This window comes from Calypte anna, chromosome 3 (assembly GCF_003957555.1).
Source record: "Calypte anna isolate BGI_N300 chromosome 3, bCalAnn1_v1.p, whole genome shotgun sequence".
Classification (NCBI taxonomy): Eukaryota; Metazoa; Chordata; class Aves; order Apodiformes; family Trochilidae; genus Calypte; species Calypte anna.
Window position 1 is genome coordinate 70,766,511 of NC_044246.1, and position 15,249 is coordinate 70,781,759.

The following is a 15,249-nucleotide window of genomic DNA, read 5'->3' on the forward strand; positions in this document are numbered from 1 at the left end:
CAGATTCAAGCCAAACTGTCAAAACTACCAGTTTTTAAACAAAAATTTAAAAGAAGGACTAACAGAGGGTAAGTTTTCTAAGGCACAATGAAAACTTCCCTTTATGTGTAAATACAAAGAAATGAAACCACTCTGATGAAGTACTAAGACTTACATTTGCCTGACTGCTAGTGTAGGATATTGAGGTTTTTTAATCAAGTTCACATGTACATTTTATTTTTTAAAGTATTTTCAGCTGAACTTGGGATACACATACAACTGCTGAGAAGAGGAATAAGGGGGAAAAAGTTTTTAATAAATAAATGGAGTTCATACCATCCAAAACCCTTAGAATTTGTCAAGGACAAGTATAAACTGCATTTGCTTGTCAAGAACCAGCTCCTCAGAACCCACCATCGTGGCAATTTTTCATTCACACATTAAGTCAAAGAAAAAAAATTAACCAATTATGTTTTGCAACAGCCTAGCTCCACTGGTAAATGTATCCCTCCTGTGGATGGAGAAAGTGACAAGAAGAAATTAAAGGCCACAACAAATGGGGGAAGATAACATTAGTATTAAAATTCAGTAACCACATGTGGGTATGCTGCTTGATTCTTCTCCCAGCCTTCTCTGGTTACATCTGTTCATTTTATATCAGGCCTGACAAAGATGGTATCAAAACAATGTTTTGAGGAAAACCAATAATAGCTCCTCTGTCTAACTCCACTGGAGAAGCACATTTACAGAACTCCATCCTAGAGGGCAGGGAACTACTTTCAAGCCACAACAAACACCAGGTAAACCAGATGTTCCAAATGATAAAAAGTCACCAAGTGCCAACTGTTTTCATCTGTACTGCACTGGCTGCCATTTCTTGAAATCATGTGATACCAAAGTCTAAAATGTCTTATTGCTTCCCTTTAAAACAGAATTTTTATTTTATGTCAAAGGAAACGTCACTGAATTAGAAAGCTTTTCAGACTCTTCAGATAAATATCATATTACAGAAGTTACTGCCGAAGTAAGTAACCGTCTGAGAAGTTTCAAACACATCTCCTTAGTCCTACACTAACAAATGTAAATAAAGTTTTTAGGTCTAGATGTTTATCCCTCTGGACTGCACTGTAACAGTTATCTGAGACTGGACCAGAAGATACTGAGTCACAAGGATGCGAAAGCAGAGTCATCTGGGTCATAACCTATTTCTTCAATGTAATAAAAGCATCCATCGTTTCACACACTGGCTTTTGAAAAACTAAATTCTTTTTTTTGGAACCATTAAGGGTTATTGATAGCCAGAGGAATCAATTCATCAAGTTTTGAGCACAATGTTGTCTGCTCATGATGCAATTATTATCAAGATCTGCATGAGCACTGCTACACGGAAGTTTTAGAAAACTCAAAAAAACCTTCTAAGATAATATTGCAACAATTCAGTATAATAAAAAAATAACTTCCCAAACAAATGATTCCCTTCATTACACTCATCCCTCTACCTTAAATTAAATAATGTCTTTAGAATTAAGGACCAAATTTAACAGAGAAAATAAGTTTAACCAAAATGATTGCATTAACTAAATCAAATTATGTGATATTTTGAGTTGTTCTGTCAGAAGATATTAACAATGTCAACTTTTTCTCACAGCACAAAATTGTTACTCTCTTGTATTTACTGGCTGGGAAGGATGTATACAGAAGTTTAGACAGAGTTGATTTCCCCCTTCCATTATGCCCCTGTTTAAGGCTTAGAAGACACTTAATTGAAAAGTAAGATTACTAAAAAGAAAATTGCATCTGTTGTACCTCAAACCAAAACACATTATGAAACTGGTTTTCATCTTAAAACTTTCTGGCTCTGAATGGCTGCTTCACACTGACTTCACACGAAGAGGCACCTGTGTGTGTGAATGAATTAATATTTATTTGTCAATGTTTCAGTCAATTACTGTCTTTCTGAGAGTGAGGCTATTTACAGACCTTGCTCCTCAAGTCAGACATTTCTTTAGCACTGTCCCAGTAAGAAGTTGGAGTGCTTCCATGCTGTGGACCTGGAATGTTAAATTTGGAAGGTTGCTTGTTATGAGGGAAATCCCTTTCTTATATACATCATGTGAAACCCTGCTCAAATCCAATGAAGTTACATGCCTGGAAAACCTCGCTGGGCAACCTGTTCCAGTGTCTCACCACCCTCACAGTCTTAAGACAAAAAGAGATCATGAGACGCTCCAATTTCCTAAGACAGCTTAAGAACTACTACTTAGCTCAAACTAAAACACCTCTTCTTAAATTACTGATATCCAGATTTTACCCAAAACACAGTACCAGGAGGCTTTGCCATTTCCTTCCCCATTTCAGTTTTTTTTTCTTAATATGAATCTCTCTGTAGTCTCTGTCCTTCATTATGCCTTATTCTCCTAGCTTTAGGAGACCATTAATACTTTCTTTCCCTGGTAAAATAGCATGGCTGTACATTATAAAATAATCTTCCAGTCCTCTTTTTGATAAGCTGAACAAATTGAACTGCAAGGCTGTCATCTGAGGGCACAAAGTCTCCAGTTCACATTATCTGTGGCTTTTTCAACAGCCTCTTCAGGCTTTTCAATGTCTTTTCTAAGATTCTGGTGTCAAAACTACACCATCAGAGATGTCTTAAAAATTAATCTCTCTGTCCCCCTGTTTATTTCCACCGTAGCCATCCCAGAAGAAATTAGGTCTAAATGTTCAAGCACTGAACCAGAAACTCCTTTTGAGCTGCTTGTCCAAACACTTAAATCTATTTCCAAGTCACTATATCTAGGAAAGAGTCTCCTCCTCCTTTAGGTATGTATGACTTGTATTCCTGATTTCTAGAGGTAAAATGTTGTGTTTGCTTAAAAAAGCCAAAACAAAACATACCCTTCTGCCTTCTTCCCTAAAATTTCAGTTCTGCTGAGAAATAAATTGCATACAACACCCTTGCTTTCACTGCTCCCCCATACACAAGTAGTGCACTCTGGTTACAGCAAATCTGTGTTAGGATCTACACTACATTCAGAACTGTTAGGGAAAAACACTGTTGTACTGGGCTTAGTATAAAACTGTGCTCATTAGAAATCCTATACTCAACAGCAATCCTTCAGTAATAATTCTCTTTCTATGCTAGGCAACTATCTTAATGCATTTAGCAAATACTTCCTTGACACTGCACAACGCCTATTTCATAGTACAAATAGCATCTACAAAACTCAGCCTTTCCCACAAAATCAGAGAGACTGGAGCTCATTTCATTTCCATTCTTCAGCTATGCAGCTGTGTGAATCCAGAACCAGCTTCTCAATCACCCTTTCTGGACTAAACCTGACTGAGAGCCTGCAGTTTCACCAATCATTATGCTTGGGTGGATTTTGCTTGTTTATTTTTTAATATGGGCACATAGTAGCATTCTTCTAGTGCTTTAGAATTTCTCTTGCACTCCAAAACTTATCAAAAAATTAAGCTGTTCAGAGATCTCAACCTTGTTTTCCAAATAATTCAAAATGCATTTGCAGGCTATTTTTAAACATATGCCAACTACAATCAGTATGAAAGCTATTTTACTGTTCTTTAAATAATTTTCACTCTATTTCAAATAGAACAAATATTTTTTGCAAAACCTTTTCCTTTTTCCCACATCATTATTAAAAATTCAGCCATCACCATCTAAGAATAAGCCAATAACTTTCAGAGAATATAAACCATACTGAAACCCCCATTTTACTCAACAAGTCTTAGAGCTAGCTGAGCAGACATATTTGCCTATGATCTCTAGTATCTCTAATTTTTCCACACTTAATAACTAATTGCCATTCATTCTGTTTTATACTTATTTGATTTTGTCTTGACATTGACACAGGATGTATTTCTATATTTTTTGTCAGAAAGTCCTTCTCGTTCTTTTTTGTTGTTGATTACACTCACTCCATCCAGTTAACTTGTAAGCACTGATTTCACAACCTTATTTTATGAATTGTCCCACAAGGTTTCAACCTACCTTCCCATGGGACTTGGTCCCCATGTTCTGCACATAGAAACCTGCAGATCCACTCTTGCCAAATGCAACACATTCTCCTCCACTATTTTCTTCTATAGAGCTTTCTTGTCATCACATCCTTCTCAGCCTCCTAATTTCCTTTTTCTTAATAGTTGCACTTCTGATGCCTGTCAACTTATCTGTCATCTGGTACCACAAGCAGTACCAAATACCTTGCAGCTATGTCTTCTACAGTGTTCTGCTTTAGCCCTCCATGTACAGTGCCCCCTACTAACCACCATACTTGAATATATATGAATACTACTTCCTGTCCCCCTTACTTTAGGGGGAGGGAACTTGGCTACAAGCCATGAGTGCACTCTTCTACTTATTTTTCCTTTTCTTCTGTGGCATCAGTGGGAATGACTTCTCATTTTGACTTAAAAAAGGATACTGCATGTGTAAATTTTTCCATCATAGAGTTAAAAGATATCATGAAAAACAGTAACTTGGTTTCATGGTTTGAACTCTGAATTTTTGTTTTGCCTTTTAGCAATTTGAATTTATTGCTATTGCTATGAAGCCCTATGAGAGTTTACATTCATGAGAAAAATTATATTAGAGGCAACTCCAGCCATTCATCCCAATTCAGTGGACAATTCTGAAGTCTGTGACTATACTTCTCTACTTACGAAGTGAATAGAGTGGATACCACCTTACCAATACATTAATGTCATATGTATGAAGGTATGTCTGTGATCTGAAGAGAAAAATCTTGGCAAAAAAAAAATTGTATGTAACAATTATAGGTGAAATTAATGGAGGTAAACGCAAAGAAAATAAGTGATGACCAAAGAAGCTGTCAAAGAAAAACATTTGTTTCATTTCAAAACATTTCATTTTAAGTGTAAGATTATTCCATTAGAGGCTACCAAAACACAACTGGTATCTGAATTGATCCAGCATGACTTCCCAATTTCTGGGTGATCAATGATACTGTTAAAATGATGGTTTATGTCTGATAAGGATTCTCTTTACCTTGTTCTGAACAGAAAACAGGAACCTAAGCTCCACTGCAGCAAGATGGTCTGAACCCCACATAATTACTTAATATGATCAGAACCTGCAGACCCAAAGTAGTGGCCACTGCCACGTAAGCTACCAGAACACTTCTCATCAGAAGCAATTTATTATCCCTTTTAAGTAGATAAAGCATTTACTGGACTAAAGAATTTTACAAGGTTTTGCTGACAGCATACATTAAGAGGCACAGTGAAGACAAAGCCTCAAAAGTTTTACTGAAAATCAAGTTAATTTACCCATGACACAGCTCCATCCCCACAAATGGCTCACTGGTTTTGTCTGAAACATAACCAGAGAAATTCCTGTCCAAATAGTTATCAACCTGGTAGCTGCAAGGAAGTGAAAGCACAATGTTATAACTAAAGGACTGGTCAGCATCCTGAATTAAAGGTGCTATCAGCCCAGTTTAGAGTTGTGGCCATTTAACAGTAAGTTCAGGTGTCAGCAGAGAAACCACAGAAGTACAACACAACTTCTGGGGGGATGTCTTCCAACTCACTGGAGGTCATATACAAGGACAGCTTTTCAGGAATGACACCCCACATGTTTAGCAGAGAATCTGGAAGTATCTATCAAAATCTGGCAAATTTTGATAAGGCTTGGTATTAAATAGCCCTTGTACTACCAAGACACAAATATGGCATGCAACAACATCCTTACTCTAGTAGTACCAGGATTATTATTCCTTTGCATACACATCAAACTAAACCCCAGATTTAACCCAATGATATTAGCCCAGGCACAATATTGTATTAGGATTTTTGAAGACATGGGATACACTTAAGAGTTAATTGACTGCATCATTTAAATAAAAGTCATTATTGTTCTCTTGGGGAGTCTTTTTTTTTCATGCTAAATTAAAAATCTTGCCGTCCAGTTAACAGAAGGCCCTTTCAATTTAGTATGACTTGGGAAAAGAGTAAGTTTTTACATGTGGGTTTTTGGTTTTTTTTTCTTTAAACTGAAAAGTCTGAGCATCAACTGATCTAGATTTGACTGGGTACTCACTCTGTCGCACAGCTCTTCAAACGTGAAGTCTGCAATGGTTCCACAGGCTTTATTCAGCTTCAGCTCTCTGCCTTGCACTTTTAGAATCCTTGGTCTAGTTACTATGGGAACATGAACAAAGACTCAATCTTCTCTGGATAATTACTATAAAATTCATCTCTTACAGATAGGAAATGCATAGCTTGATGAATAATAGCACATGATTCAACACATAAATTAGACAAAATGCTGATACAATGACTGCCACTTGAGTGTGGCATCAACCCATATACAGCAATGGAACTTATTAATTGGTCAGTGGAGATTGGGCATTGTGTTCTAAATGTATTCTCTTTCAAGAGAAATTAACTTACGTACAATCATTTTGTTTCTGAGCCAGCTCATCAAACAACTTATCCATGACAGCCTCCACATCAGCTTCACTTGTGCTACAGTGAAAAGAATAATAGAATATGAAATTAATAACACTTGAAGCCAACATCAAACAGCTGCCTGAGCCTGCTTAGCTTTTTGCCCATAAAAAAGAGAACAGGATGTTTTGCTCTAAATACAAACATTAGATTTAGAATGCACTTAAAAGTAGAGAATATTAACTCTCAGGTAGATGATTCTGCTTGATTTGCATACACTGAAAGACTTCTGTGTTTTGAGCTGTTTCCAGTAATGAGGCAATACAGGCAGAGCAGATCCATTAACACTATGTATACACAATGAGAAAAAAGGCTTCTGGCTCTCTCTTGCATGCAAAATAAGAGCAAATAGACAAGGCAAGGCAGTCAAGCACCTAAAGAAGCATCCTTTGAAATTTCTGAGAGGGGACTTTGTGAAATAAAACACTGGAGCAGCTTTTGGGGGAGGGGGGAGGGAAATCAAGTCAACTGATTGTATTGATGAGACAATTTGCTAAATTAAACTATGAAATTCAAAATAATTTTATCTGTTTCTCCCCTTTGTCCCCAGTACTACAGCTACGGACTGTGAAAATAAAGTATCTGTGCTGAGAGTTCAAGGAAAGTTTGTATTAATCTTCTGGATGCCACAAGGATTACAGATTAGTCTGAACACTGAATATTTGTGTCACTGAGTGGGTTAGATGGGCAACTCCACTGTGTTCCATTCTTAAAGAAGACAGAAAATATTTCTAGTGGTTTGTTTTTTCTCAACTAGTTTGAAAACCAAGAATAGCAAATTAATGATATGGTAGACAATAAACTAGAACTAGCATATAGAATACCTCAGTAAAGTTCGTATAATCTCATTTGGTGTGAAAAGTCTACTTGTAAATACAAAGAATTTGGAAAAAAAACCCCACACAAAGTTCTGTAAGAGTAATTTCAAACACTTTAAAAAGCCTTTTCTGAATAGGAGGCTACAAAAAATTGTAACTTCAAAAAAAAAGGGAAGTTTTTCTCAACCTTGCTATTTATGTGCTGCTTGCCTCTTACAAAATGACAAATGAAAAGGAGCAGATGAAACCAGAAAAAAAAAAAACAGAAAAGAGGAGAAAGAAAGAGTGCATATATACCAGATTATGCAAATGTGCGTGATTGTTACTATGAAAAAGTTTGATATAAAGTCTACAAAATAGATATTTGCACTTAACTGCCAAGAATGTTTGTATTCAGAACAAACACCTGAGACTGAGATCAAGGAAGCTGCTTTTATCACAACTTGTGTAGTTCTGTTATATTGATTGCTTTCACATGAGTATGAACCAGCTTTAAGCAACCCATAGTTGCATATTTTAAATGAAGAAGACTACTGAAATTATGAAGCATCAAAAAGAGGATTTAAAAAAAAAAAAAGTTATGATGATACTATAGCCATTAATAGGGGAATATAAACATATTGGACAAGAATATTTTGGTTTTGGGGCAAGACTGCTGAATAAATTTCAAAAATCTGTAGCAAACTACTGGGCCAGTGCCTAGTTTTAAAAAAAAGCCAAACAAAAAAAAATCCCCACATATTATGCTAGTTCTGCAGGTTGAAAACTCCAATGAACAAGTTAAACACAAGACTGAATGAGATTCCCTCAGGAAAAAAAAAACAGGATGATGAAATAAGTACCTTAGAATCATAGAATTGGCTGGGTTGGAAGGGACCTCAGAGATCGAGTCCAACCCTTATTCCCATTGGCATCTACAGCTTCCCTTACAGCTTCCTAACAATTTACATGGTAAATTCCAGAGGAAACCAAAACCTTTCCCATGATAGAGACTTAGCACAACCCCTGCCACTTATGTGATCCCAAGCTTTACAGCAGAATACCATGAAAAACTTTGGGTGCTACTCCTGGGGCTTGTTAGTATTTTTTTTCTGGGAGCTGATGCCATGGGCACCCTGTTCAGCCCATTACCAATACGTGCTCATCGTTTCCTCAGTGTATGGACAGCCAGAAAAGAACATGCTGGGTGCTCTCCACAATTCTCAGACACAAAGCCAGTGCAACAGGCAGAATAAGAAGAGCTCATTGTAAGACAGCTGTATGAGACAGCTACACAGACACAGGAAAGGAGCCACAATCAGCAATGCTGAGGTAACAGGGGGGACTAAAAAAGTATTTCCAAGCAGACACTGCGAAGCTTAAAGAAAGTGGAGTCCGGCAAGAATACAGAACAAGAGTTTCTTTGCTTGAGATCACGAAGTCACATTTTGTTTGAAGATACAGAACCTGCATTTGACCTGGTTTTGTATGTAAAATTCTGTCATTTCCCTCCAGAAGCAAAAAAACAAAGTTACTTCTAACAATTCTACTAAGTGATACTTCTCCTGGACAGAAAACTACCATTTCTAACTTTATAATAAAATGATCCAGATATTTTGTTCCAGTTACCTGCCACACCAATGAAAATACTGCACAACGCTTAATGGAAACATGATTTTTAAATCTACATGGTATGTTGGCTTGAAAGATACAACGGCTATACATTGTATTTTAAGTTATTGTTCAGGTTTTAAGTTACTTAATAACACTATAAGAGCAAATACGGTATAAAAAAATGTCTACAATGCAAAGGTTTCAAAGAATTTTAAAAAGGGAGGATGTTTCTATTAGGCAGATACATGCTGCAACAACAAGCACAACTGTGAACATAATTTAAAATATATTGATTTGCAAATAGAGAATAAAGTGCTGAAGAAATGTCATGATAAACAGAAACAATCTGTCAAATAGGGGGTGTCATGGGTTTTTTTTTCATTCCAAAGTACTGGAAACACCCAACATTAAATGAATTCTTGTCATTGGATTTCTATAAATACTTAATTACTTAAATACAATAAGGATGTTCTTCTATTATAAGAGAATTGTGCAATCTTTTACAAGAGGATATTCATTACTTTCTAACCATCTGTCACTTCAGTTCTCCAAATACCACACCTCCCCAAAAATCTAATTAGTTTTTATTCAGTCACACATTATAAATGATGCTAGTGTGGATACTGAATATGTAGTTTAATGAAGTTAATACCAAGGCATAATGGAAGGCGGTTTGCTGAACAAAACGGACCAGAAGGCAAAGAAAGGAAAAGTCACACTCTGCTAATTCTACCAAACATTTTTCATTTCCCACTGACTAGGAAATTATTAGCTAATAAGAAGGCAAATTATAAACTCACAGGTAGTAAAGTTTTCCAGCAGCAGGAAGCACTTGTTTCCTGTAGTCTATTCCAGAATCAAGTTGGACTGTGCTGCAGTATTTCTACAGAAACAAACAAACAGAAGCTTTATTCAAGGCAAAGCTGTATTTGCTATTATCTCTGCTAGAGAGAAGACACTTTTGCAATAAAACATCAGCATGAGTAAGATCTGTGAAACTGAAAGTCAAGATCACAAAATTGATCACAAAAGGTCTCCTTTACAATTAACAAAACAAAGGAATAATCTGGAAATCATTCACATACTCAAAACAAATAAGTAACCATTTAAAAAAATCTATCAACTAGAAAATTAAAACAGATTGGAAGCATGAGGAGTGAAACGAGGATGGGTATTATTCAATCCCTCTGGGTACTGCTTTGTTGGCTGTGAAAAAATAATTATTTTCACATTAAGAAATTCAGAACTAGAAAATTAGGAGCAATAGAAGTTTAACAGACCCCAAGTTCTAGCAACAAAGACAAATGAAATTACTTCTACTTTATAAGCTAAAACCGAGTTTATCTTTTCCTGCTTCTAGGAAGATTAAAATTTTTATGAGTCAAACATCAAATGTATTAACAATATAAAGTCTTGCTGCAAAATGGACCAAAGCATAAAGGGGAATAAGCAAAGCTCTGTATCAATAAGATTTTGTTTCATTTTTGTAATATCTGAAATGACTTGGAAAAGGATCTTTTTTTTTTTCCCCTCTTTAAACAACCTTCAAGATTTCAAGTGTGATATAGATGTCCTTGAGTAGTCCAAACTCAAAACCAGCTGTACTAAAGAGTGGGGTTTTTTGATTCAAAGCCTGAGGCTGCGAGCAAAATTCTCAATAACTTCAGTGGGATCCAGATTTTACATCCTCTGGCAAATGCAATACCTGTGCTTATCTGCTATTACTACTGGCAACATGCACAGCTTCTGGTTGTTATACAGCTAGAAGCAAAAGAAGCTATAAAAAAGTTTTACTATTTTAGAAAATGTACTTCTATCAATAATTTAATTAAAGCAATAAAGCTTTCTTTGTAGGTAATTCAACACCATTAAAATTCTTTGGATTGCTAGAATCCACTAAATTATGCTGCTTCTTCACTGCACTATGAACTAGGAGTTTATCCTTAGTACTCTCATTAAGCATTTCATATTCTGTGTGTCAAATTTTCCAAAGCCTCCTTGAGGCCATTCTAATATCAGAATTGGAAATGTCAAATCTCATTTATAGCAACGACATTGCAGAGGGAAAAAAACCTGAAATTTTAGAACTATCATCAGTGATTTAAGGAGCAATGGCCTTTTGAACAAATGCCTTGCATAGGACATAGTTTAGAAATATCTGCAGGAGTGCCTGTGATGACTCACTGCACTATTTTTTTTTGCCCATAGCTATTACTGAAGGCTCTAAACATATTTTAAACTTCCAATCTCTCTGCAAAGATATAAAACTGAAGAAAAAAGGGGAGGGGGGAGGAAAAAAGTCATTCTGAAAACACAAAATCCCAGAAAAGTCCATGTGTCTTTAATTCTGCTAAGTGAAAAAGCCATGCTAATCAAATCATTATCTTGGACTAAGGCTACTGAAAACACAATAGCATTGGTGCTACAATATTATTATAATCTATTCCCTTTCTTTTCATGAAAGCTTACAAAGAAAGAGAACAACAGAGCCGAAGAAAAAAGTTCCAGAGACATGTAATAATATGCACAAGGGAGGGAGGATGTTTAAGCTTTTCTTCAGCATTAGTGTGGCAGTCAAAGCTAAAAAGAAGATTCCTGAAATTTCAGAGCAAAGCTGGCATACTTAGCTCTTCTCTGGCATGCACTGATGTTCAGCATCTTTCTGCCTAATGTTTTATTTTTCAAAAGTATTAGATTAGCTCAAGTATTGTTTTCTTCATGTTATAGTAGGGGGAAAAAAAATCACATTACTACAGTTATGCAGACTATGAGATTATTTAGATTAACTCTAGATACTCAAGATATTTAGCAACATGGCTTATTGTTTTGAGTTTGTTTCCTGGAAAAAAACAAAGATAGGAAATTTCACATTAGTTCAGCCTCATCTTTTTGGCCTTTGAGATGGGTTTATGAACTCTACCTCTCAGGGTGTTGTGTTCTTCCTTGAAGAAAGAACATAGAACTACATACACTTAAGTGTGTGGTATGGTCGTGGTAGTTAAGAGTTTGTGTGCTCCAAAGTTTATTTACAGTTTTGGGGCCTTCTTAAACTACAGCTGCCAAAATGAAAAATACTTCTTTTCCCTATAAACCTTGTCTTGTATGCCTACAGTAACATATTACTATTGATTTTAATATAACATTGCACTGGTTATTTCAAAAATATCTGTTAGGTCTTCTGGGCTACAGGACCCTTCAGCCAGAAAGGCAAGAGCAGTATCCTGTTCAGAGATACATAAAATACAGCTATTACAGTTCTACTGAGTTTTTGCTTCCTTATGATGTGAAAGTCAACTGCAAACACAAGCAAAATAGAAAAAGAGAATTCTGAGACATCAGTTTTCTGTAACACCTGATATAAGCATAGAAGTAGGGACCAGTTAACAGGAACAGAGATACTTAGTCCTTTGGAAAAACACTTGGCATTTTACTATCCTGCTCCTCAAACACTCCTAATTAATTTCTGAGTTTGGTTTTGTTTGCTTGCTTGGGCTTTTTGCCTTAATTCTGTACTATCTTTCCAATATAGCTTTGTTTCCTATTTTTCAAATCAGCATTCTCAGTCAAATTCTGGTTTATATGGAATCTCTAGCATATTTTGCATCCATTGCTGTCTCCAGAACCACTGGATTGGACCTTGAAGCCAGTTTCTTTCCTTCTTTTTTTATTCCTCTCCAGACTCTCTTCTTCAGCAAGGTAATCCAGCCATTTAGAGCCTGTGTTCTAAATAAAAATCAAACAGCCACAAGAATTTCCTAACCCTTCTATTCATGCAAATGAATACCTACCACTGCTTGCCATTAATTATTTTTACTGAAACACTTCAAAGCTGACTCACACCTGTTAGGCTCTGTATAAATATACATAAAATGGATGGGCCCCTAGCATTAAAACAAAACATTATCATCTCTGTAGCAACAGGCTCCCGGAAAACATTCTGTCAAAACATGACTGCTGTTGTTAAGCCTATAAGCTTTGTAAGGCATGAACAACTTCTCCTTATGTGAATATACAACATCTGAGTATAGATAGATCTATAGGCATACTGGAATATAACAACAAACAAACAAAAAAAATCAAAACATAACTGTGTGTAAAGAAACATATAATAAATTATAATGTGGAAGAAATTAATGCCAACAAAACAGCACACAAACATGCACTGGTGTGGGCAATGGTATTTACACAAACTGAACTCAACGCTGGAGAGAAGAGAAAGGGTGTGAGAGCAGCACCAGAGAACTGAAGGGCAGTGATGGAAGGAACACTTGTGCTGCCAGGCAGTAACAACAGTGCATCTCCTCCAAGTTAAGTACTTACAGATGGAGATTGTTCTAAAGGGGGATTCAGCACATGGACACCTTTACTCAAAGCCAGAGTCAGAAAGTCAGGCTCAGGTCACAGAAAAGCTATGTGCTGAGCAGACACCCAAAGTTTTTCCCTTTGGGGTTTACTTTATAAACAAGAGTACCCACCGTGGTTATTTGTTTCTGTACATGTTCACTTAGCTGCTTCACAGGAATGCAGGGGGCAAAATGTTAATATTTGTAAATAATTTTTCCAAGAGATATGCCTTAAATGGTAAAAAGACATTGTAGAATCAGAACATATAATAAAAGTAAAATTATGCACACTAAAATATTGTACACATCCAAACTAAACACTTAAAACACCAGTCTTACAAAAATGAAAACCAGACATACAGTTGCACGGTATGGAAAAAAAATACTGCTCACAACTCTAAGAGTGAAATACTGAACCTCAGAGAGAGTGCTTATGTGAGTACCACCACACATCTTCTCTTCCCTTCACAGGTGTCAATGACACCTGTGCATGATGGATTCAGAAAATCATACTGTGATTTACAAGCCATGAAAATCCTACCTCTTTTTGCAGCATGGGGAAAAACCCTACTAAGATGACACATAAAAGTTCTAGTTCCTCTCTCTGTCTCTGGACTAACTTCTCCAGCAGGGACTGATTAAACCCTACAGATATGATTGCATCCTCACTCACTAATAACCACCACAGAATTTTAATCAACAGACAGAGAACTTACTGGAGAGATCAGATTGTTCATACCTAATTGTCAAAGAAACAAGTTAACTATTGGTTTACCACCTTTTAAGATGGAGATTTAAACTTCCAAATTTCAACTACTTGCACTAAACTTCTACTTTTCTTTTGAAATACATACTTAAAATAGAAGCTATAGTCTGATCTTGTAGAACCATCTACAGTTTCAAGCAGATTTTCTATTCTATTGAGATATTTCAAGTCTGACTTACCCTATTCAATTCAAATGCATGAAATTAATTAGTCATGCAATTTATTTTGAAGTCATTTACGTATTTATGTATAGAAAGAACAAATACAATTAGAGAACTGAAAACACAATTAGTAAGTTAAAAATACAGCATGATCGTGCACTCATTTCCACTGAAGTGGCAGAAAAACTTCATTCCAGAGGGAAAAAAGACAAAACCTCAAGGCTCAACTGGAGACAGAACACCTAAAATGAGAATCTTCAGAATAGATAAAATTAGACTTTCAGTATAGTTACTGTAGAAAGTTATTAAATGCAGACTAACAGAAATGCATTTTTCTTCCTGTATGCACCTATAATATTCCTTTGTTGGTGCAATCAAGAATGGCAGTTATTAAAATGTATAGCTGATAAAAAAATTGAAGTATAATGTGATTGATTAAGTAGAAGAACAAAGGTTTAAAAAAATTCCAAAAGGCAGTCCAAGTTAAGTGGATTACCTGCAAGGTCTCAAGATGTGTGTGTCCTATGTATCATGAAACCCACTGAAATGCTACAAGGTGGCCTTGTGGTCCACAATAAAACACATACTAAATACCACGTCCCCCTATGAGCTCAAATATTGCCATCAGCTCATGACCCTTGATAATGCAGGTGAGCAGATATTTCTTAACCTTATTGCAGACCACCATAAGTCAACACAATGGTCATTCTCTGCTCTAAATTCTAATGGCATTACCAAAAAAAAAAAAACCCCAAACAAAACCAAACACACAAAACCCATAGAAAATTATACAAAACACCCTGTCAGCCAACAGGATCAGACAAACCCTATCTGAGGACTTGCAGAGAAGGTGTAAGGGGAGATGCAAGAGTTCTTCAGCTCTGGATCATCATTACCATAATTCCCACACCTGCTAAGTTTCCTCAGCTTTTCACACCCCGGTGAAACCAGACACCTGGAAATGCAACAGAAGTACTGCATCTGCTGTATCAAACACACTTCCCATATGAACAACAAAGATACCTATTCCTAGGTAACCAAAGCTGCACAATTAATACTCTTGGTTCCTGGTGTAGTTCAAAACAAACATATAAGAA

General features: G+C 36.1%; 1 protein-coding gene across 2 annotated transcripts in view; it reads right to left on the reverse strand.

Annotated features, from left to right (window-relative positions):
- Positions 1–15,249, reverse strand: part of AFG1L (AFG1 like ATPase) — a 68,685-nt gene that overhangs the window by 16,222 nt on the left and 37,214 nt on the right. The window contains exons 8-10 of one of the 2 annotated variants that reach the window (XM_030448777.1): positions 9,683–9,765; positions 6,419–6,489; positions 6,062–6,162 (exon numbers count right to left, since the gene is read on the reverse strand). The exons of the other annotated variant lie outside the window; for it this stretch is intronic. Coding sequence (XP_030304637.1) covers positions 6,062–6,162; positions 6,419–6,489; positions 9,683–9,765 — 255 coding nt within the window. The remainder of the gene's footprint in view (positions 1–6,061; positions 6,163–6,418; positions 6,490–9,682; positions 9,766–15,249) is intronic. 2 annotated transcript variants of the gene reach the window in all.